The sequence below is a fragment of the Ranitomeya variabilis genome, chromosome 3 (genome assembly GCF_051348905.1).
Source record: "Ranitomeya variabilis isolate aRanVar5 chromosome 3, aRanVar5.hap1, whole genome shotgun sequence".
NCBI classification, from domain to species: Eukaryota; Metazoa; Chordata; class Amphibia; order Anura; family Dendrobatidae; genus Ranitomeya; species Ranitomeya variabilis.
In genome coordinates, this window is record NC_135234.1 from 536,947,972 (window position 1) to 536,972,214 (window position 24,243).

General features: G+C 41.9%; 1 protein-coding gene across 1 annotated transcript in view; it reads left to right on the forward strand.

The window, feature by feature from the left end:
• Window positions 1-422: 422 nt before the first annotated feature.
• LOC143816537 (ileal sodium/bile acid cotransporter-like) overlaps window positions 423-24,243 on the forward strand; it is a 39,947-nt gene continuing 16,126 nt past the window's right edge. Inside the window, exons 1-3 of the mRNA XM_077297041.1 lie at window positions 423-894; window positions 6,729-6,847; window positions 21,905-21,993. Of these exons, the coding sequence (XP_077153156.1) occupies window positions 497-894; window positions 6,729-6,847; window positions 21,905-21,993 (606 nt within the window). The 5' untranslated portion in view covers window positions 423-496. The remainder of the gene's footprint in view (window positions 895-6,728; window positions 6,848-21,904; window positions 21,994-24,243) is intronic.

Here is a 24,243-nt window from a genome sequence, read left to right on the forward strand (position 1 = left end):
CAGATATGTGAACAGCCCTATAGATTATAATTGGCACGAGTGTTATCTTTGAAAAACACAGATAGAACTCAAGTGAAAAATGGACATCTGAATAAGCCCTAAAATTCAGTGTCAGCAGCCCTCAAAGGCTTACTGGGGAAACATGGACAGCTGATAAAGAAAAACATTATGGAAATGGAATGAGTGTGTGACAAAACATTAGCTTGAAGTACAACTCTGTAACCAGCAAAGGTTTCATAAATTATTAAGCTTGAGGTTTCTAGTAAAATTTTACACCAAATATATCTCAAGAAGCTTACCTCTTGGCTCCGGACTTTCCTGTTCTTCCTGATGCCACGTGGAGAGCTGATCTCATAATGCATTTTTGTCACATTTTATTGGATGTTACGTGTATATATACACAGGTGATCATGTAGGACATTGCTCAGAATTTAGATATGTGCAGCTGTGGTTGAGCAGTTTCTTGTTCAATAGGTGGAGACTGAATTAAAAAGCCATGGCTCTCCTAACTTCAGACTATCACAACATGTCTAATTGTCCAGAAAATGCTACCATTTGCAATGGCACCAGCTGTCTGATGCCCCCTGACAACTTTAATAAGATTCTTAACACTGTTTTGTCTACAACAATCACAACATTGTTGGCTCTTGTCATGTTCTCCCTGGGCTGCAGTGTGGAATTTATAAAGTTTTGGAGCCATATTAGATGGCCATGGGGTATCATAGTGGGTTTTCTTTGTCAGTTTGGAATTATGCCAATTGCTGGTTTTGTCCTATCACTTGTATTTAATGTCCATCCTCTTCAAGCTGTTGTTATTCTCATCATGGGATGTTGTCCTGGAGGCACTGGTTCCAACATCTTGTCTTACTGGGTGGACGGGGACATGGATTTAAGGTAAGATTGCATTATCTAATATATGTAACTCTTTTTGTATGTATTTGTTTATTCTTTCTTTTTTAACCGGCATTATCCAATTGTTTTCCCTGAGCTAAGTGGTAGAGATGAGTGATACTATAGATACATTTTATAGGGGAATCCGGGCTGTAAACTAGGAAAATAAAATGTTTATTACCAAATAAGGTCATTAACGTTAGTTAGAAAGGTAAAAAACAACAACATAGGTTATAAAAATAAATACTTTGTGTTTTTCTTCTTTTTCAGCAATGTTATAATATTCTTGCTATGAAAATGTAAATTTGAAATTGAGATCAAAGTAATCAGTGGATCACGGTCATTTTTGACACATGCATGTCCTCATTGCTGTACTCTTTAGAACTACTGTAAATCTAATGATACGCATTTTTAAACCTCATTATGAAGCTCATTATGAAGGGGTCTACGGTTGGAATTGCAACTTTTTGTGTTTTGCTGGGAAGTAATTGGGCAATTAAAAATATCCTTTGCAAAATTGCATTTTTCTTTTTTTTCTTTGAAATCAGTGGACATTCATTGAATCCATGGAGTCCATCAGTCCTCCAGAGCTGAAGACATCCCGTAGCCACTCCTCTATGACCAATATTGGGAATTCCTGAATAAGCAAAATAGACAACCTTGTTAAAAAAAATCCATTTTGGCATGTGAACACGTTAAGTATTTGGTGCAGACATTTCTGCACCATTTCTGCATCTTTCGGCAGGAAAAAACAGAGTAAAATATGTGCATTTTGTTGCATTTTTTATGCATTTTTTAACTTGCGTTTTTGGTGCAGATTTTTCCCCACTCATTAGTATTAGTGAAATCTGCAGCAAAAACACTGAAAGAATCGACATACTGCAGATTTAAATCTACATCAAATCTGGAAATCAAAGATAAGCAACATGTGCATGTCTCATTTATTTTCCTGGCATTAGGAAACCCTGCAGGTTTTGTACCAAATCTGTTCAGTTAAAAAAGTCAAAATCTGCAACGTGTGCACAGGCCCCTATACTACTGCAGCAGTTGCTCACATGATGTCAAGTACTGAAAAAAAAAGTCACACTCCATTATTTAAAGATTGCACAAGCAAAAGACTTATGAGATTTAAATTCTTTTTTCAATCAAATAAAAAATGTGAGCATAACTATCAGGATAGTAGGAATAGTAGCTGCAAGGAATCTGAGAAATTAAGATGGAACATAGTATCTGTAGATTATGGAAGGTCGAGAGAGTCTTTCAGTGATTTGCATTCATTTTAACAAAGGAAAGGAAGAAAATACAGAGTAATCAGAATTTTCATGTTGCACCCATATTTGAAGGTTTTGGGGAAAAAATTGTACTGTAACTCTTCATGAATTCTCATACTTGCATTTTTTGGGCTGTTTTTTGAGTACAGCCTGTTGTTTTTAATGTCAAAACTATAAATATATATAAAAAAGTTGGAAAAACAAGGATGAGTTGCATGCTACATGCTATTCTATGAATATGGATTTTTTTACATTCCATTTACACAATTCCATCCACAGTACTGTAATGGGTAAAATCAGTAGTACAAGCAAAATCTGCATGTAAATGGCTGTAGATTTAGGTGTAGGGATTGTCATAGATATCTCACTACAGCATCTGCACTTAATCTATATCCAGGGTTGGACTGGCACACAGGATGACAGGGGAATTCCCCGGGAGGCCGCTGTGCAGAAGTAAGCCCACCACGCCCCTAAGTGAGCACTATTTGTCACATTACACTTAGTGCAGCATGTACAGACAAGGTGGTATCTCATGATTCATTTAGACACTACACAAGTTTATTATTTCATTGAAGCACAGCGAAATATCTGAACAAGGGTAAGGGTAGCTGAAAAGAAGGCTTTTAGAATCAATGTCGCTGGTGGCATCACACAACACTCTGACATTGCTCATAGCTTTACATTCATATTCATCCCGTCTGCCAAACTCGAAGCTAATAAAGCAGGAAAATGGTGACAGTAGATAAAACAGAGATGACTTCATAGCGAGAAATATGAAGAAAAGCTTACTTTTCATTAAATTTTTTCCCATTTATGTTTTTTTCCCTAAAAAGAGTTGAATTCATATAAAATAAATATATTCCATAAATTGAAGTGCAATATAAATTTTACATTGCAAAAAAATTAAAAATCAATTCAGACATAAAGAAGTTCAAGTTTTTTAGAGGAATGAATCTATCAAAGAAAAATGTGGCAATTGTGCCTAGATTACTGATTTAAGGATACATGTTAGGATTAAATGTTTAACACCTTAAGGTTACACATTTACAGTGCAGGACCATTATTAACAGCTTTTCCAACAGTTGCCAATATTAATACATTTTGCTTTTGAGATTTTGCACTTCTCAGATTTTGATAGAATCAGTTTCTTGGCCAATGGACAGATTGGTCCAGAAGATACACAAGTGTAGTTGTCCAAACTGTAATGCAGAACCACACTAAATATTACTAGGTTTACTAAATTGGATTAGAGGCCTAATCATTCATTTATGGAATGATCAATAGAAATATGGAACCATCCCAAACGGAGTAATGTGTTTCTATTTTTTAAAAAGTACAATATTTGCTCTGAAAATGAGCATTAAGCCTTTCTGAGACAAGATCTTATCAGAGCAAGTATCTTCTTAGCTGATATGAGATAAGGTTTGAGATAAGTCTATTTCACCTTATCTACTGCATACATTTAAATCTGCTCATATCTCAGGAGATATGGAGCTAAGTGAGCAGGAAGGAGCTTCTCTTCTTCTATCTGTGGTGAATTCACCAGAGAGCAACGGTGTAAACAGAAAGGGGAAGGTCAGAGCCATTGACATCCACTAGATGGGCAAAATTATTGGGGAACATCTATTGAATTTAGGTTTTTTCATTTTGTCCCATTGCGACAACTGTATAAAATTACCTAGCCATGCAGGCTGCCTTTACAGACATGTGTAAAAGAATTAATATTATGCCTGCTTACATGGTGGTAACATATCTCACAGCACTTTACTGACCTTGAAATTACTAACTGTCCCATTGAGACTCGCTATCTAAATATCCTGTAAGTACTTATTTTTTTTGGAAATGTGGGAATAAACCCACAAATACAGTGAGAATGTAAAAACTCCATGTTATGCTTGGTCACCTTCTGTGTGTACCAAGGAACCCAGCGCTGCAACGCAACAGTGCTAACCACTGACCCATGGGGCTCGGTCAATCAGGAGACCTACTTGAGTAATAGGAAACCATTGTTACAAGTCAGACTGTGAATTTTCTTAGCTCCAAAATGTTCCACAATCAACTATTATTGAAAAGTGGAAGTATTTAGGGACCACAGCAAACCACTCACAAAGTGTACAAACCACGTCCATATAGGCATGGTTGGGTGACGTTGGTGAAGAAGAACTTGACTCATTTGTACAGAGCCCTGACCACAATCCCATTTAATACCTCTGGGATGAACTAGAATAGAGATTGTGAGCCAGGCACTCTCATTCAACATCAGTGTCTGACCTCACAAATGCTCTTCTGCACAAATGAGCAAAAATCCCCACAGGCGTAATCTAAAATCTTGTAGAAATCCTTCTCAGGAGAGTGGAAGCCATTTTAGCTGCAAAAGGGGAACCACCTCCACATTAATGCCTATGTATTTAGAATGGGAGGTCATGGGAGCTCCTGTGTAATAGTCCAAATACATATAATGAAGATGCACATGGATGCGTATGAGCAGTCATATACTGCATATACTGTATATATGTCAATAAATTTATAAATCTACACAAAAAGAAATACAAAGGGCTTTCATATAAGTAACAGCCACAGTGTACCTACAATATATCCAGCCACTTCCTCTATAGCAGTGCCAGACACTTGCTGCCTTAACGGGAATGTGTATTTTTTTAATTTAATAAAACGTGTTTAATACATTTTTTTAAACAATAAATAATAAAATTTAATGTTGCCACAGATTTTTTTAAATTGTTTTTGTTTCTTCTTCCAGTGGGTGCTGCCATATGTATTTGATTCTTTGGAATATCTAATAGCACATCATTTAAACAAAGTAAATGTGGCATACAAAGGGCATAGGAGAGTAGGGGCGGTCACCATACTGTGGTCATAATAGCTGTGCACTGCGTGCACTCACTGACATACGTAGCTCACAGATTTTACTTTCCTGGAAGGGAAGACTGATCATGCTGACCCTATGGTGACAAGGATCGGTAACAGCAATATATTTTGACAGCACCAGCCTCGAGCAATATGGGTCTTGGTTGGTGCAGATATGGTAGTAAGAGTGGATTGTGTTGCTGCTCAAGGGAGTTTGTGAGAACACTGATCGTCTGAATGAAATGTCTTGTTTCTGAACACTAAAAAGGGTAGTGGTGAGGTAGAAATCCAGCAGGAAACAAAGTGGTTGTTCCATGAAGCCACAACTGCCAGGGTTCTCCCAATCTCCCATGAAGCCATAACTGCCAGGGTTCTCCCAATCTTCCATGAAGCCACAACTGCCAGGGTTCTCCCAATCTTCCATGAAGCCACAACTGCCAGGGTTCTCCCAATCTTCCATGAAGCCACAACTGCCAGGGTTCTCCGAATGTTCTATGAAGCCACTACTGCCAGGGTTCTCCCAAGTTTCAATGAGCAATGTCTCTATCTATAATGCAGGGGAAGTCATAGCCAGTGGAGTCAACAACAAAATGGTGCACTTTGAGTCCAAACTATATCCTATCCCCTCCTTTTGCCGAACCAGAAGTTAAGAGTAAACGTGACATCATACTACAGGAAGCTCAGGGACGGTCATAGACATTAGAGGGTCTGTGCAAGAACAGTATGTTGGCTCTTTGCAGTCCATGTGTCTGCTTCTTGATGGAGATGGAATTGAGCTCCTTTACCTCTTGGTCCCCTGTGCAGCTGCACAATTTACATGTTATGTCTGCCCCTGAGAGATCTGCCCTGACCCACCTTGGCAGCAATCATAATGCTAGTTTACATCACTATTGCTTTTCTAGTCAAATGTGAGTAGCTGCTCTCACTTGTGGCTAACAATGAATATATAAAATATAAAAAAAAAATTGAATTTTCCAAATTATCTACAATTTAAAAAATAAAACAACATATTACAAAAAGTAAAAAAATGTTTAAAATATAATTAATAATATATATATGTATTGTTTTACAACACTACTGACAACAGAAACTACTACATTTATTTGCTAACTGCTCACTTAAAAACTAATACTATAATACTGTGATAAGGAAGCACTGTGACCTTTCAGCATTTACATTGTTTAGGGACAGAAAAAACGAATATACCGTATGTGTGGCATACCATTGTGTAAGGGTGGTGGGTAGTGATGAGCGAGTATACTCGTTGCTCGGCTGCTAGACAGGCTGAATACATGAGGGGATTCCCTAACAAACAGGCATTCCTCACATGTATTCAGTCTGTCCAGCAGCCACAAATCATGCAGCTGAGGCGAAGAAAACTAAATCTCCGAGCACACCAGAATACTCGGAGGACACCCGAGCATGCTCTGGGAAACCCGAGTAACGAATATACTCGCTCATTGCTAGTGGTGGGTTAACCTTTTGCTTACAGTCAAGCTTGAAGCTACTAAATTATTATCATTTTATCATAATTAACTTTTAGTAAACATTGACAATCACATTTTTGTTAAACTAACAATAGTTTATTTTTTCTAAAACATTTTGCACTGTTCGAAGAATTAAGAAAGTTTTCATGCTAGCATATTTTACTTACTATTACTATTTTACTCACTACCTCACCTGGTATTTTGTTTTTTGCAGTTTAAGCATGACCACTTGTTCAACATTATTTGCACTTGGTATGATGCCATTATGCCTATTCATATACACAAAAAAATGGGTTGATTCCAATGCCATCGTTATACCATATGATAGCATAGGTAAGTAAGAACATAAATATTAACTCTTTTTATTTTTCAACTACTCCTGATTTATTCTTTAAAATTGCCCTCAAAACTGTCACTTACCTGTGTGAACAAAGCCTATAACACAGTTAAAATGATATGATTTGAACAATCAAATTTGTTAGAAGAGTTGCCGAATGAAAACCGAATGAAAACCTGAACACAGGGCTTCCTGTGGGTGATCTCCAGGCAAAAAGTGTTCTTTTTTACCGCAGCACCACCAGAGGAGAAACGAGGCATTACATATTATCCATTGGTCCAGAGAAGAAAAATATTTTGGTAACTGATCTCAGTTCTAGGTAATGCATTAGGGTCCAATGGGAAATCCTCTATTAACTATCCTAATGTAGTAGTTGAAAATGAGTTTTCTAAACCAATTACTTCCATTTCATGATTCTACCAGGGGCTTCAGGATCAGCAGAGGGAGCAGTAAAATATTTACTAATTCATTCCTTACTGTTTTATCTTTTCTTTGACACGTAAACTCATTGGCTTGGAATTTATTATTTCGAAGTCTTTCCTTGAAAAGTGCAGAGTAATCAGATAACACACTTACATTATTCACGTAGTGATTTTTGAAGGCACTGGGATATTGACTTTAGGAAATAGTAGAAGCAAATCAAGCTCAGGTGATAAATAGAATAGATAAAGGTATGTATTATTACAACTGATTAACGCCGGCTTGAGGTTATTGGACATGGAAAATTAAGTGAGTTGAAAGGTAAGGATACTTTCTCAGCATACTGATCAGTTTTATCTTTAAAAAAATGTAAGGTCACACTTACCAATATAACATACATGATGTGTACATTTTTATAAAATGTGTTAAAACCCACTAATTTCAGTGGGATTGGTTTACCCTCGTATGTGTATGATGGCCTCATGACTGTCCCCTGACATATGATATCAGGAGAGAGAGAAAGAGCTGGCTTTTGGAGTTTCAAAGGCTGACCCGACTCTTTTGCTCCAAGTGGAGTTAAGGTGGAGGAGGACAGAAAAGTCTGGAGGACAAAGAAGTCTGAAGAAGGAAAAAGGAGTGTGGAGGAAAAAAGAGTCTGGAGGAAGATAGAGAAGTTTTTATGAGGACAGAAGAGCCTGGAACAGGACAGAGGAGTCTCTACAAGGACTGGGGGTCTGGAGTACAAAAGAGTTTAGAGAAGATCGTAGGAGGCTGGAGGAGGACAGATGAGTCTGGAGCAGGACAGAGAAGTCTTTAGGAGGACAGAGGAATCTGCAGGACATAGAAGTTTGGAGGAGGATAGAGGAGTCTCAAGGAGGACAGAGGAGTCTGGAAGATTACAGAGGAATTTCTATGACAGAAGAGCCTAAAGGACAGATGAGTCTCTAGGAAGACAGAGATGTCTGGAGGATGCCAGAGGAGTCTGGATGAGGACAGAGAAGTCTCTAAGAGGACACAAGAGTCTGAAGGAGGATAGAGGAGTCTGGCAGTGGCTCTCTCATAGAGAACACATGAGAGCTCAGTTGAGCATTTTATCTAATGTGCATAACCTTCTTAATGTGCATAACCACCCTTAAACCCCTGCATGCAATAAGTAACCGACAGATGTTGTAAACACTGAACTATATTATCTAACAAACTGCCCGTTAGTCCACCCTGGTGTTTTAGTAGATTTTAATTACATATGGGTTGACTTTGTACATTTACATTGATGTGTAATGTGACCTTTCCAACTGTTTTGAAGCTATGAGTCTTTATATTCCAATACGCTTTCATGGCTTGTTGGAGCCTATTGATTAATAACAGCTTAATAACCACTTTGTAATGCGGCATATTCATTTCTACACTTATAATTAGTGCATATAGTTAGTGCAAGTAAGGATCAATTTTTACTTTTTGACTATGGCATACATTCATGCACAGGTTTCTCTTGAATTAGGTAATGGTGGAATCACACTTCAATTCTATTTACAAGTTGGTGCACCTTGTCTTAAAGGACAGCATTTGTAGTAATCCAAGCATAATAAAGGAGTTGCCTCAGAAAGACAACTTGTTTTCAGACTGCTGGCCAGTTGCTGGTCAACACCCATTCAGATTAAGAAATCCTTGGCAATGGGTCCTTATGACCAAAGTAAACTCTATTATGTCCAAATGCCCAATTAGGACAACATAAGTTATAAATGTTGCAAAATAAACACATTTAAGCCCTTCACATTTGACCTATACTTCATGGTCAGATATGAGAGCCATCGTAATGGTGATCAGGCACAACACAGAAACTGTCCCACCACAAATCCATGGGAGCTCGGCTTATGTGATAGCCATGCCCCGACTCTCACAGCCATGAGTGGTTCCCATACTGGGCTATTTTAACCCCTAAATGTCCTGATCAATATCAATTGCAACATTTAGGAGCTGGTATAGGGCTCACTCTCCCATCATGACAACCTCCGGGTCAGCTAGACACGGCACGCCTGTTAGACCATGCATAGCGCATGGTCTAAGAGGCTTCTGTCAGTGAAACACTGACTGGTATAAAGCATTGCAATGCATTATACCAACGATCAGAGCGATAAAGGTTAAGGTCCCATAGGGGGACTAAGTGAACAAAAGTAAAAAAATTGCAAAAATATATTGCCCTGCTTAGTCATTTTCCTTTTATGTGCAATGCTGTTAATGACAAGAGATGCTCTTCTGCCATCTGTAAAATTTCTTTTGTTGCTGCCATCAGGGAGCGAGATCTTTTTCCCCTGAGATCTTGCTCCATTGCATATTTTACTGCCAGAAGTTCTTTCATGTTGGATGAACTTCTCTTCTACCAAACACCATGGACTACAGTTTCTCACATGCACTGCCTATCCACTTGTGCTTGCATCTGTAGTTATGACATCCGTAATCTGAAATACGCATGTGACCCCTACTGACAGATTCTACATAGAAAAAAAATACAAGAAAAAACGGCACCAGTCATCTATTGCGCGAATCACTAGTTAATATAAGGAATACCACTTAAATATAGGAATGGTGGTGCATGTAAAATGGAATGAAATATAATGAAAAAATGGAGAAAAAACAGCACTCACCATTCCTTAACCCCTTCCCGACCCATGACGCCACATAGGCGTCATGAAAACCCGTGCCAATCCGACCCATGACGCCTATGTGGCGTCATGGAATGATCGCGTCCCTGCAGATCGGGTGAAGGGGTTAACTCCTATTTTACCCGATCTGCAGGGAGAGGGGGAGTGGTACTTCAGCCCAGGGGGGGTGGCTTCACCCCCCCGTGGCTACGATCGCTCTGATTGGCTGTTGAAAGTGAAACTGCCAATCAGAGCGATTTGTAATATTTCACCTAAAAAACTGGTGAAATATTACAATCCAGCCATGGCCGATGCTGCAATATCATCGGCCATGGCTGGAAACACTAATGTGACCCCCCCCCACCCCACCGATCGCCCCCCAGTGCTCCGTTATAGGGTCCGGTCCCCTCCGTCCGCCTGCCGGCTCCCCCGTCCTGCTGTCCGCTCCCCCGTCCTCCTGCCCGCTCCCCCCTGCTCCTATATCACCCCCCCGTGCTCCGACGCCCCCCCCGTGCCCCGATCTCCCCCCCCTTATACTTACCGAGGCTCCCGGTCCCCGTCCGCCTCCATCATGGGCGCCGCCATCTTCCAAAATGGCGGGCGCATGCTCAGTGCGCCCGCCGGCCGGCAGATTCATTAGAGGTACATTTTGATCGCTGTGGTAGGTTCTATCACAGCGATCAAAATAAAAAAATAATAAATAAACCCCCCCTTTATCACCCCCATAGGTAGGGACAATAATAAAATAAAGAAAATATATTTTTTTCTTTTTCCACTAGGGTTAGGGTTAGAACTAGGGTTAGAACTAGGGGTAGGGTTAGGGGTAGGGTTAGGGTTACGGGTAGGGTTAGGGTTAGGGGTAGGGTTATGGCATGTGCACACAGAGCGGATCGGCCGCGGATCCGCAGCGGATCGGCCACGGATCAGCAGCGGATTGGCAGCGGATCCGCAGCGGATTGGCAGCGGATTGGCCGCGGATCCGCAGCGGATTGGCAGCGGATTGGCCGCGGATCCGCAGCGGATTGGCCGCGGATCCGCAGCGGATTGGCCGCTGCGAATTCGAAGCAGTTTTCCATCAGGTTTACAGTACCATGTACACCTAAGGAAAACCAAATCCGCTGTGCCCATGGTGCGGAAAATTCCGTGCAGAAACGCTGCGTTGTATTTTCCGCAGCATGTCAATTCTTTGTGCGGATTCCGCAGCGTTTTACACCTGTTCCTCAATAGGAATCCGCAGGTGAAATCTGCACAAAAAAACACTGGAAATCTGCTGTAAATCCGCAGGTAAAACGCAGTGCCTTTTACCTGCAGATTTTTCAAAAATCATGAGGAAAAATCTCACACGAATCCGCAACGTGGGCACATAGCCTTAGGGTTAGGGTTGGAATTAGAGTTAGGGTTGGAATTAGGGCTAGGGTTTGAAATAGGGTTAAGATTAGGCTTGTGGTTAGGGTTACGGATAGGGTTAGGGGTGTGTTGGGGTTACAGTTGTGGTTAGGGTTGGGATTAGGGTTACGGTTGGGATTAGGGTTAGGATTAGGGTTGGAATTAGGGTTACGGGTGTGTTGCGGTTAGGGTTGTGGTTAGGGGTGTGTTGGGGTTAAGGTTGTGATTAGGGTTATGGCTACAGTTGGGATTAGGATTAGGGGTGTGTTGGGGTTAGTGTTGAAGTTAGAATTGAGGGGTTTCCACTGTTTAGGCACATCAGGGGTCTCCAAACGCAACATGGCGCCACCATTGATTCCAGCCAATCTTGCGTTCAAAAAGTCAAATGGTGCTCCCGCCCTTCCAAGCCCCGACGTGCGCCCAAACAGTGGTTTACCCCCACATTTGGGGTACCAGCGTACTCAGGACAAACTGGGCAACAACTGCTGGGGTCTAATTTCTCCTGTTACCCTTGCAAAAATAAAAAATTACTTGCTAAAACATAATTTTTGAGGAAAGAACAATTATTTTTTATTTTCACGGCTCTGCGTTATAAACTTCTGTGAAGCACTTGGGGGTTGAAAGTGCTCACCACACATCTAGATAAGTTCCTTCGGGGGTCTAGTTTCCAAAATGGGGTCACTTGTGGGGTGTTTCTACTGTTTAGGTACATCAGGGGCTCTGCAAATGCAATGTGACGCCCGCAGACCATTCCATCAAAGTCTGCATTTCAAATGTCACTACTTCCCTTCCGAGCCCTGACGTGTGCCCAAACAGTGGTTTACCCCCACATATGGGGTATCAGCGTACTCACAACAAACTGGGCAACAAATATTGGGGTCCAAATTCTCCTGTTACCCTTGTGAAAATAAAAAATTGCTTGCTAAAACATCTTTTTTGAGGAAAGAAAAATGATTTTTTATTTTCACGGCTCTGCGTTGTAAACTTCTGTGAAGCACTTGGGGGTTGAACGTGCTCACCACACATCTAGATAAGTTCCTTGGGGGGTCTAGTTTCCAAAATGGGGTCACTTGTGGGGGGTTTCTACTGTTTAGGCATATCAGGGGCTCTGCAAACGCAACCTGACGCCCGCAGAGCATTCCATCAAAGTCTGCATTTCAAAACGTCACTACTTCCCTTCCAAACCCTGACGTGTGCCAAAACAGTGGTTTACCCCCACATATGGGGTATCAGCGTACTCAGGAGAAACTGGACAACAACTTTTGGGGTCCAATTTCTCCTGTTACCCTTGGGAAAATAAAAAATTGTGGGCTAAAAAATCATTTTTGAGAAAAGAAAAATTATTTTTTATTTTCATGGCTCTGCGTTATAAACTTCTGTGAAGCACTTGGGGGTTCAAAGTGCTCACCACACATCTAGATTAGTTCCTTGGGAGGTCTAGTTTCCAAAATGGGGTCACTTGTGCGGGAGCTCCAATGTTTAGGCACACAGGGGCTCTCCAAACGCGACATGGTGTCCGCTAATGATTGGAGCTAATTTTCCATTCAAAAAGCCAAATGGCGTGCCTTCCCTTCCGAGCCCTGCTGTGCGCCCAAACAGTGGTTTACCCCCACATATGGGGTATCATCGTACTCAGAACAAACTGGACAAAAACATTTGGGGTCCAATTTCTCCTATTACCCTTGGGAAAATAAAAAATTCTGGGCTAAAAATCATTTTTGAGGAAAGAAAAATTATTTTTTTATTTTCACGGCTCTGCGTTATAAACTTCTGTGAAGCACCTGGGGGTTATAAGTGCTCACTATGCATCTAGATAAGTTTCTTGGGGGGTCTAGTTTCCAAAATGGGGTCACTTGTAGGGGAGCTCCAATGTTTAGGCACACAGGGGCTCTCCAAACGCGACATGGTGTCCGCTAACGATTGGAGCTAATTTTCCATTCAAAAAGTCAAATGGCACGCCTCCCCTTCCGAGCCTTGCCGTGCACCCAAACAGTGGTTTACCCCCACATATGAGGTATCGGCATACTCAGGAGAAATTGCCCAACAAATTTTAGGATCCATTTTATCCTGTTGCCCATGTGAAAATGAAAGAATTGAGGCTAAAAGAAATTTTGTGTGAAAAAAAAGTACTTTTTCATTTTTGCGGATCAATTTGTGAAGCACCTGGGGGTTTAAAGTGCTCACTATGCCTCTGGATGAGTTCCTTGGGGGGTCTAGTTTCCAAAATGGGGTCACTTGTGGAGGAGCTCCAATGTTTAGGCACACAGGAGCTTTCCAAACGCGACATGGTGTCCGCTAACGATGGAGATAATTTTCCATTCAAAAAGTCAAATGGCGCTCCTTCCCTTCCGAGCCTTACCATGTGCCCAAACAGTGGTTTACCCCCACATGTGAGGTATTGGTGTACTCAGGAGAAATTGCCCAACAAAATTTAGGATCCATTTTATCCTGTTGCCCATGTGAAAATGAAAAAATTGAGGCTAAAATAATTTTTTTGTGAAAAAAAAGTACTTTTTCATTTTTACGGATCAATTTGTGAAGCACCTGGGGGTTTAAAGTGCTCACTATGCTTCTAGATAAGTTCCTTGGGGGGTCTAGTTTCCAAAATGTGGTCACTTGTGGGGGAGCTCCAATGTTTAGGCACACGGGGGCTCTCCAAACGCGACATGGTGTCCGCTAAAGATTGGAGCCAATTTTTCATTAAAAAAGTCAAATGGCGCTCCTTCCCTTCCGAGCCCTGCCGTGCGCCCAAACAGTGGTTTACCCCCACATATGAGGTATCAGCGTACTCAGGACAAATTGGACAACAACGTCCCTGGTCCAGTTTCTCCTTTTACCCTTGGGAAAATAAAAAAATTGTTGCTAAAAGATCATTTTTGTGACTAAAAAGTTAAATGTTCATTTTTTACTTCCATGTTGCTTCTGCTGCTGTGAAACACCTGAAGGGTTAATAAACTTCTTGAATGTGGTTTTGAGCACCTTGAGGGGTGCAGTTTTTAGAATGGTGTCACTTTTGGGTATTTTCAGCCATATAGAACCCTCAAAATGACTTCAAATGTGAGGTGGTCCCTAAAAAAAATGGTTTTGTAAATTTTGTTGTAAAAATGAGAAATCACTGGTCAAATTTTAACCCTTATAACTTCCTAGCAAAAAAAAAAATTGTTTCCAAAATTGTGCTGATGTAAAGTAGACATGTGGGAAACGTTATTTATTAACTATTTTGTGTCACATAACTCTCTGGTTTAACAGAATAAAAATTCAAAATGTGAAAATTGCGAAATTTTCAAGTTTTTTGCCACATTTCCGTTTTTTTCACAAATAAACTCAAAAATTATCGACCTAAATTTACCACTAACATGAAGCCCAATATGTCACGAAAAAACAATCTCAGAATCGCTAGGATCCGTTGAAGCGTTCCTGAGCTATTACCTCATAAAGGGACACTGGTCAGAATTGCAAAAAACGGCAAGGTCATTAAGGCCAAAATAGGCTGGGTCATGAAGGGGTTAAAAAATGATGTCCTTTATTTCATGTGGTGGGACAGTCCTTAGAAAGCAGAGGGAGCCGGGAAGTGGAGAAGGACAACAGCCGTTTTGCACCTATCCCAGCGCTTCTGCGGGTCCAAGCATGCTAGATTTTCTGGATGACTGGGCCACTACTATGTCTATCTTTGGAACTTTATCCCACAGAGCGGTCTCCTCCTCTTCAAAGGGGTACTTTCTTATATTTGAAGACGACAGTAGCAAACCTTTATTTTCTGTTTTTTCCAATCTTTTTTAAAGAGAGCTTGAATTTTCTCATTTATTGGAAATGTACACCTCTTCTTCTGCTCAACCCCCCCCCCAAACATAATATCCTGTACCGATTTGGTGGTTTTAGTATGATGCCCGTGGTAGACCTTACAGCCTTGTCCAATTTGTCTGTGTCTTCTACAGGGAAGCACTGTCTATCCCCTGTACCGCTATTAGAGGATGAACAAGAAGAACAATCAGATCCACATTCACCTTCTGACTTCACTGATTCATCTGAATCAGATATATAATTCGTTTTTTTCTCCCCTTCCTATCCCCTTCTTTATGGATTAGGGTCTTAATGGAATCTTTAAAGGAAACCTGTCACCAGGTTTGGCCGATACGAGTTATGGCCACCACCTTTCAGGGCTTATATACAGTATTCTGTAATGCTGTAGATAAGCCCCCGATCCGACCTGCATGAGAAGAAAAAGCCGGATTACTTACCGGTAATGCTCTTTTAATGAGTCCACGATAGCACCCACTTTGAGAGAGAGACCCGCCCATAGGAACAGGAAGCCTACAGAGATAAAAAGGGCGGTCCCCCTCTCCTCCTCAGTTGTTTTTTCAGAGTACGAGAGGAACCGCCGTTGTTAAATTAATAAATGCGTGTAATATTTTACACGTTCTGCTTATTTATATTCGCCCATGAAGAGTATATTACTGTGTAAATAACTATACATAACTAACTAGGGTGGGAAGTGAGAGGGTGCTGTCGTGGACTCATTAAAAGAGCATTATCGGTAAGTAATCCAGCTTTTTACCCTTCGCCATGACAGCACCCACTTTGAGAGACTTACAAAGAACCTTCACCTGGGTGGGATCACCGTGCTGAGGACAGCTTTCCCAAAGGCTAAGTCAAGCCTATAATGTTTATAAAAGGTTGAGGGTGATGACCAAGTTGCGGCCTTACATATGAGCTCAATGGAGATGTCTGCTTTCTCCGCCCAAGAGGACGATACAGCGCGAGCTGAATGAGCCTTCACACCTTCTGGAGGAGCCTTGCCTTTTGCCGAGTAGGCTAGACAGATGGCCTCTCTAATCCATTGGGACAAGGTAGCCTTTGTGACTCCGTGACCTTTTCTGTGACCCTGAAAAGATATAAACAGAGCCCTACTCTGACTCCAAGACTGGGTTCTCTCTATATAGCTCAAGACTGCTGTTTTCACATCCAACATGTGTAGCTTCTCTTCCTCTGGACTTGATGGATTGTCATGAAAGGAAGGAAGGAAAATCTCTTGAGATCTATGATAATTTGTTATCGGGAGATATGATGGCTCTGGTTTGAGAACTACCCTATCCTGGTATCTCAATAGGAAGGGGGGTCTACAGAAAGTGCCTGGATGTCTCCGACTCTTCTGGCAGATGTTAAGGCTATCAAATAAGGCTACCTTGTATGAGATAATCTTTAGAGCAATAGACTGTAATGGCTCAAAGGGGGCTTCAGTTAAAGCATCAAGGACTAGATTCAAGTCCCAGGGTGGGAGACGTGGAATATGTACTGGGGTACTCCTTTCACATGCTTTAATGAATCTCGCTATCCACCTATAGCCAGCTATATTAGCACTATAAAGGACTCCTAAAGCAGAAACCTGAACTTTTAATGTATTCACTGAGAGTCCTAGTTCATGACCCCTTTGTAAGAACACTAGGATGGTCTTAATTGGAACTGTATTAGAGAGGGGTTTTTCATAATAGCTCAAAACTTCCTCCATACTCTACTGTATATTATAGTTGTAGATTTTTTTCCTACTTAGTAGTAGTGTGTTAATCAAATCTTGGGAAAAGCCTCTTGAAGTTAGTATTTGCCTCTCAAGTTCCACGTCGTCAATTGGAGTCCCTTCACCTGTGGGTGATGGAATGGACCTTGAGACAGTAGGTCTGGGATTGTTGGCAGTATCCAGGGATCGCAAACTGACATCACTCGAAGGCATGAGAACCAAGGTCTTCTTGGCCAGAAGGCTGCTTTTAGAATCACCCTTGCTTCTTCTTCCCTTATCTTTTTGATCACTAATGAAATCAACATCATTGGTGGGAAGGCATTAGCTAGGTCGAATTTCCAGGGATACTGGAGTGAGTCTATTATGTCTGGATGATCCACTGCGTCTAGGGAGGAGAATATTTGCACCTGTCTGTTTTCCTTGGTCGCAAATAAATCTATTTGTGGAAGTCCCCATATCTCGACTATCTTCCTGAATACCTGAGCATTGAGAGTCCATTCCACTTGGCGAAGCTTGTGGCGACTGAGGAAGTCGGCTTTTGAGTTTTCTACTCCTCTGATATGAAGAGCCGTGAGTGATAAGAGGTTGACTTCCGCTAGATCGAAGATATTTGTTGCTGAAGACATTAGACTTCCCAATCACGTTCTGCCTTGACGATTTAAATATGCAACGACTGTCATATTGTCCCATAGGATTCTGACATGAGATCCTCGGAGCTGGGGAAGGAAACAATTCAAAGCATAATTAACTGCATTCAGTTCCTTCCAGTTGGAGGACTGCTGTAACTCCACAGTGTTCCAGCGGCCTTGAGCTATATCCTGACCTAAATGGGCCCACACCCTTCAGGGCTTGCGTCAGTGGTAATTATTTTAGAGGGTTTTATTGTCCATGGGACCCTTCTGGACAAATGGTTTTTATCTAACCACCAAGACAAAGAATTAAGCACCTCTTTAGAAAGGATAATTTTTGTATTTAAATGTCCCTGACAATAGTAATGCACAAATAGGATCTCATGTTGTAAGGTCCTAGTGTGATATTGGGCCCATTGTACTGCAGGGATGCAGGAGGTGAGTGAGCCTAAGAGAGACATGGCGTCTCTTAGTGACATTTGAGGTTTAGATCTCGCCATACTAACTTTCGAGATTATAGTCAACTTCTTGGGTTCTGGTAAGAGACATCTCTGACTTACAGAGTCCAAGTGTAGCCCCAGGAAGGATTGGAGGGTTTCTGGATGAAGTCTGGATTTCTCAAAGTTCACAATCCATCCTAACGCCTGTAAAGACGAAATGGTATTAGCCAAGCGCTCTTTACATTGTGAGGCAGAGTTTCCAATTATTAAAAAATCATCCAGGAAGGGCACAATTAATGTATCCTGTTGCTGTAGATAGGCCATCACCTCGAGCATAACCTTCGTGAAAACACGAGGAGCCATTGAAAGGCTGAATGGCATTGCTGTAAACTGGAAGAGACGGATCCGGCCTTCCAGGTTGACTGCCACTCTGAGGTATTGTTGATGCTGTGCATGGATAGGAAGATGATAGTACGCATCCTTCAAGTCTAATCCCATCATAAAACATCTAGGAAATAAAAGTTTAATAGTGGACCTGATTGATTCCATCTTAAAAGTGCGATCATACAAAAAAGAATTCCATTTTTTAAGGTTTATTATAGTACGGAAAGAACCATCAGGTTTTGGAATCAGAAATATAGGGGAATAAAATCCCGTTCCTTCCTGATTCTTTGGTACTTCTATGAGAACATTTTTAGCCAAAAGACTGAATGTTTCTAACTGGAGTGCTTCTTGTTGTTCCGGTGCTCTCAGAGATGTTACAATGAAAGTATCTTGTGGGAGTTGAAAAAATTCTAATTTTAATCCTGTTTTTATTAGGTGGAGGATCCACTGACTTGATGTTAAATGTTCCCACTTATGGTGAAAAAATGTTAGTCTTCCAGCTACTGGGATTTCCTTACTGACAGTATCTACTATGTTTATTTGAATTGGAGCCACTAAACAAGGTAGCTTTCTGCTTTGGTTCCTTCGTATCCCAGCGATCCTTTTGTGGCTCAAACGGCCTCCTTCTGTTAAATGGCCGTCTTCTAAACGCTCTCCTATAAGAAGGAAGAAATTGTTTAGGAAAACCCTTCCTTCTCTCTCCTGCTTTGTTGAGTAGGTCATCAAGAACTTTTCCAAACAGAAACTCACCCTGGCATGGGATTGTACAAAGTCTAGATTTGGACTGTGCATCCCCTTTCCATCCTTTTAGCCAGAGGGCTCGACGAGCCGCATTCACTAGGCCAGCTGATCTGGCCGCTAAACGAAGAGAATCTGCTGATGCATCAGCCAAGTATGCTGCAGCACTTCTGATCAACGGAACTGCATGTAGGATTTTTTCTCTCGTTACTTTGCCTTTGACCTTCTGCTCCAGCTGATCTATCCATACCAAAAGTGATCTCGCTGTGCATGTACCTGATATGGCAGGCTTAAAGGCTCCCGTATTCGTCTCCCAAGACCTTTTAAGTAGAGCTTCAGTTTTACGGTCTAGTGGGTCTAACAAAACTCCTGCATCTTCTACAGGAAGAGACGATTGTTTAGAGGTGGATGCCACCGCCGCATCCACTTTTGGGACCTTAGACCATACTTCCAGCTCCTCATCACTGAAAGGGTAACGTCTTTTGGAAGAGGATGGGAGAAATCCTTTACCTGGTTGTCCCACTCTTCTTTGACCAGATCCTTAATAGCTAGTGTTGAGCATTCCGATACCGCAAGTATCGGGTATCGGCCGATATTTGCGGTATCGGAATTCCAATACCGAGATCCGATACTTTTGTGATATCAGGAATCGGTATCGGGATCGATATTAATGTGTAAAATAAAGAATAAAAATAAAAAATATTGATATACTCACCTCTCCGACGCAGCCTGGACCTTACCGATGTAACCGACAGCTTCCGTTCCTAAGAATGAGCGCTTGAAAGACCTTAGATGACGTCGCGGCTTGTGATTGGTCGCATGAGCGGTCACGTGACCGCCACGCGACCAATCACAAGCCGCGACGTCATCTAAGGTCTTTCAAGCGCTCATTCTTAGGAACGGAAGCTGCCGGTTACATCGTTAAGGTCCAGGCTGCGTCAGAGAGATGAGTATATCAATATTTTTTATTGTTATTCTTTATTTTACACATTAATATGGATCCCAGGGCCTGAAGGAGAGTTTCCTCTCCTTCAGACCCTGGGAACCATACAGGATACCTTCCGATACTTGGTGTCGCATTGACTTGTATTGATATCGGGTATCGGTATCGGCGATATGCGATACTTTTCGGGTATCGGCCGATACTATCCGATACCGATACTTTCAAGTATCGGACGGTATCGCTCAACACTATTAATAGCGGAAACAACTGGAAAAGCTCATCGTTTTTTCTGGGCTAGGCCAGCAAACATAATATCTTGTGCTGACCTGGTCTCCTTCATGTCTGGGCAACCCATAGTATTCCTAACAGATTTTACGAGATTATCTATGCTATCAATTGGAAAGCATGCTCATCCCTCATCATCAGAAGAACTAGATGACGACCCTGAGGTATTAGATGATCGGATTAAGCCCTCTTCTGATTCTGAACTGGAAATGAGGGAAATGCTTCTGCCTCCCTGCTTCTTTGAGCCTCTGGACCCCAGAGATTGTATCTCTTGCCTAATTATGGCTCTGATATTGGTAGTTGTTACTGCAGACTCTTCCTGTGAGGTTTGATTAATGCAACTAGGACACAACCTCTTGGGATATGCATCAGGAAGGGGTTGCATACACAGGGCACATCCCACATGCTTTGATTTACTGGTTTTCTTAGCCTATGGGGGAGAGTGTAGAGAAGGAAGGGGTCAGCTTAATAGGTAGAGGTATATACACTCACCCAGTGAAGCAATGACGGTACTGGTTTAGGAGGTGAGGTCGCTGTGCGGCCTCTAGGTAGATCTATTTCTCTAATCCTTGGTTTCATCTGAGTGGCAGATCGCTCATTAGAGCGTCCACTTCTTTTGCCAGTGGATTTGGTGCTTTTAGCGCAGCTGTCCTTGCTAGCGCTATCTTGCTCCACCGCTGGTGGGTGCCCCTCATGCACCAGGGATGACATTATGAGCACATTTGCTCTTAGCCCTGGTGCCTTTTTGAACCTGTGGCGTTACCCGCCGACCGCACACCAGAAGTACTCCGACTACTTCCGGGTCGGCGCGGCAGAGCGCACTTACCGCCTCCATACTGCCGCCGCCGCTCCTTAGTGGTGTGACGCCGCCGGCCCGCACTGCAGCATGCTCCCCTCCTTTGGCCGGGCCTGCTGCCCAGACCCTTCCAGAAATCGTAGACGAGGGGGGAGGCTGCATGCAGTGGCTCCCCCGATGCTGCTCCTGATGCCGCAGCTCCTGGTGTTCCCGCAGCAACCACCCAGGCAGATGCACATCCCAGGATCCAACGTGATGTAGGTATACCTGGGGGATTCTGATAGGAACAGGAAACCAACTGAGGAGGAGAGGGGGACTGCCCTTTTTATCTCTGTAGGTTTCCTGTTCCTATAGGCGGGTCCCTCTCTCAAAGTGGGTGCTGTCGTGGCGAAGGGTAAAAATGAATTTTATTATACTCACCTGAAGGGTGGTCCGGTCTGATGGGTGTCGCAGGTCCTGGTCTGGCGCCTCCCATCTTCTTGCGATGCTGCCCTCCTGCTTGCTTCATGGCTCCCCGGCACCGCACTCCTGTGCAGGCGTACTTATCTGCCCCGTTGTGGGCAGAGCAAAGTACTGCAGTGCGGAGGCGCTGAGCCTCTATGGCCTTTTCTGGCGCCTGGGCACTAGGGAGTGAATGGGTTAACGTGACTTTCTGTAACTTATAAATTATCTAATTGAACTAAACTCTATTCTGTTTGTTATTTATCTATAACTTTTCTCTGTTAATCATGTATTTTTCATAATTATCAATATTAAAAGTTGTCCAATGGTGCCAGAGAGAATATTACTACATTATTTATAGAATATCATGACTAATGCCTGGCGGGTATGATGACTCTCCGTCTGTTAATATTTACAACATGCTTTTATCTTTATATTAGGTATTTCTTTGGTAACGCTAGTAGTTCCAGTTGGAATTGGAATGTTTGTAAACTATAAGTGGCCCAAACAAGCAAAGATAATATTAAAGGTATGAAAAACAATTATTAATATAAATGGATGCATATACATACTGTACACCACATATTGTGGGTCCTACATAAATTAACTTGTTCAGCCGGAACAAGGCCTCTTGATAGAGGCATAAACATTGTTTGAAAGTGTCTATCGTCATTGGTGGATAGGCATCACATCCTTCAAAATTCCAACAAGCCCAAATACCTGAGGCCCACAGCCCCAGTGGGCATTACGTTTATAAAGCTTTCCATGGCTGGGTATCCATAATTAGGCCCCGGACCTGATAAGCCCTTATTCACAAAGAGATCATTTTTTACACATGGCAAAACTTAAATATTGGAGGTTAGGACCCTCCCGATTGGATGCACCTTGGTGCTGGTGGGAAGGCTTTTAATCTTTTTTTTAAATCAAAAACTGTGTTTGCTAACTACTCTTTTGTTATTTATATGCTGTATTGCTTTTCACTTAGTTACAGCAGGATGTATGTTCATTTTTCTTCTATCCTAGGCGTTGTCTAATTTTGGGATCTTGTCTGCCGTCAGAATACATTTTGACATCTAGAATGGTGTGTTAATTAATTTAGGGGTCTTGAACTAATTCATTTAGTTTGGGGCTCCTGAATTTAGGCTACACTAGAATGCCAAAAAATCCAAAGCAACTTTCTAATCTCTGCTATGAACGACATTACATAGGAATTTTCTTCTAGAATATCCACACCATCATTGAAGAAGCTCTAAGTTTTTACTACTGGATTTATACATCAGGAGGTAGATAAATTCTCTGCATGCCTCCCTATGAAATCTGTGGCATCTGAAGGTATAATAGGGCCACATAAAATGCTTTATTAGTCTTCTAAAACTTGATGGTCACATCTTTATTGATGGCTCAGTTTGGATTACGTCACTGCATTTCCTTGCAAAATGAATGTAAACCTTTGGGAGCACCTGTAAACATTGTGTGACAGATCATTAGCGCTTATGTTATAAATACAAATAACAATCCAAATGTGAACGAAGCCTAATTTATCTATAGTCTTGGTCCCTTACTCATATGCTGAGACAGGATAGCGGCCAGAGCTGAATTTTTGTTCGTTGGCTTATGGGCCGTTGACAACATGAAATACCAAGTCAATCTAGGAGATTTCATAAGTTACTAAAATGCTGTGGATTTTCCATCTCTATTTCTTGGCAAAGAATATGCAACATTTTACAGTAGCAGCAAATTGGATAAGAATTTAAAATTCCCAGCTGCACACCGTGGGTATTATCAAAGCAGAAATTGACCCATGGAGAACATTTTTATATCCACAGAATGTCAATCTATGTTGCAGAAAAAATGTGAAGTCAAACCCTGAAATAATCAATGGTTTTTGGGGATTTTGCTAGGGATTTCTTGCATGTCGACAACAAAATCCTAAAGTCCTGAATTTAAAAAAGCAAATAATGAAAAGTGAAAAAAATAAAACAGAAAAAAACCATTCTACTCTTGTCTGCTGATGATTTATCCACTCCTATTTGGTTGTAGCAGTCACATGGGATGCAACATGACTAAAGGAGGCTAGGAAGAACCAAGACGGGCATCAAAACCCTGCAACAAGAAAGAAGAAATCAGGATCAGAGTTCGATAACCAACTAAACAAAAATCAAAAATCTAGGTTAGACTAAAGTAGGGGAGGGCAATTAATTTTCTCGAGGGGCCACACTAGAGACAATGACTGTTATGGAGGGCTGAACCAATAGGCTGAAATTAATTCTACTCAAAATTAATATCAACATATTAATTATAATTATATTAATAATTATATTAAGATCAATTTTATAACTTAATATTGAGCAGAATTAAGTATGCTAACATCCCCCTATATACCATTTGAACCCAAATATAGCCCCTTTAAAATATTGTATGAGGCCCACACAGCCTCCCCACGTCCAGCATCTAAGGCCCACAAAGCCTCCCCACGTCCAGCATCTGAGGCCCACAAAGCCTCCCCATGTCTAGCATCTGAGGCCCACAAAGCCTCCCCATGTCCAGCACTTGAGGTCAACACAGCCTCCCCATGTCCAGCATCTGAGGCCCACACAGCCTCCCCATGTCCAGCATATGAGCCCCACACAGCCTCCCCATGTCCAGCATGAGGCCAACACAGCCTCCCCATGTCCCACATTTCCGGCCCACACAGCCTCCCCATGTTCCACATTTGAGCCCCACACAGCCTCCCCATGTCCAGCATCTGAGGCCCACACAGCCTCCCCATGTCGAGGAT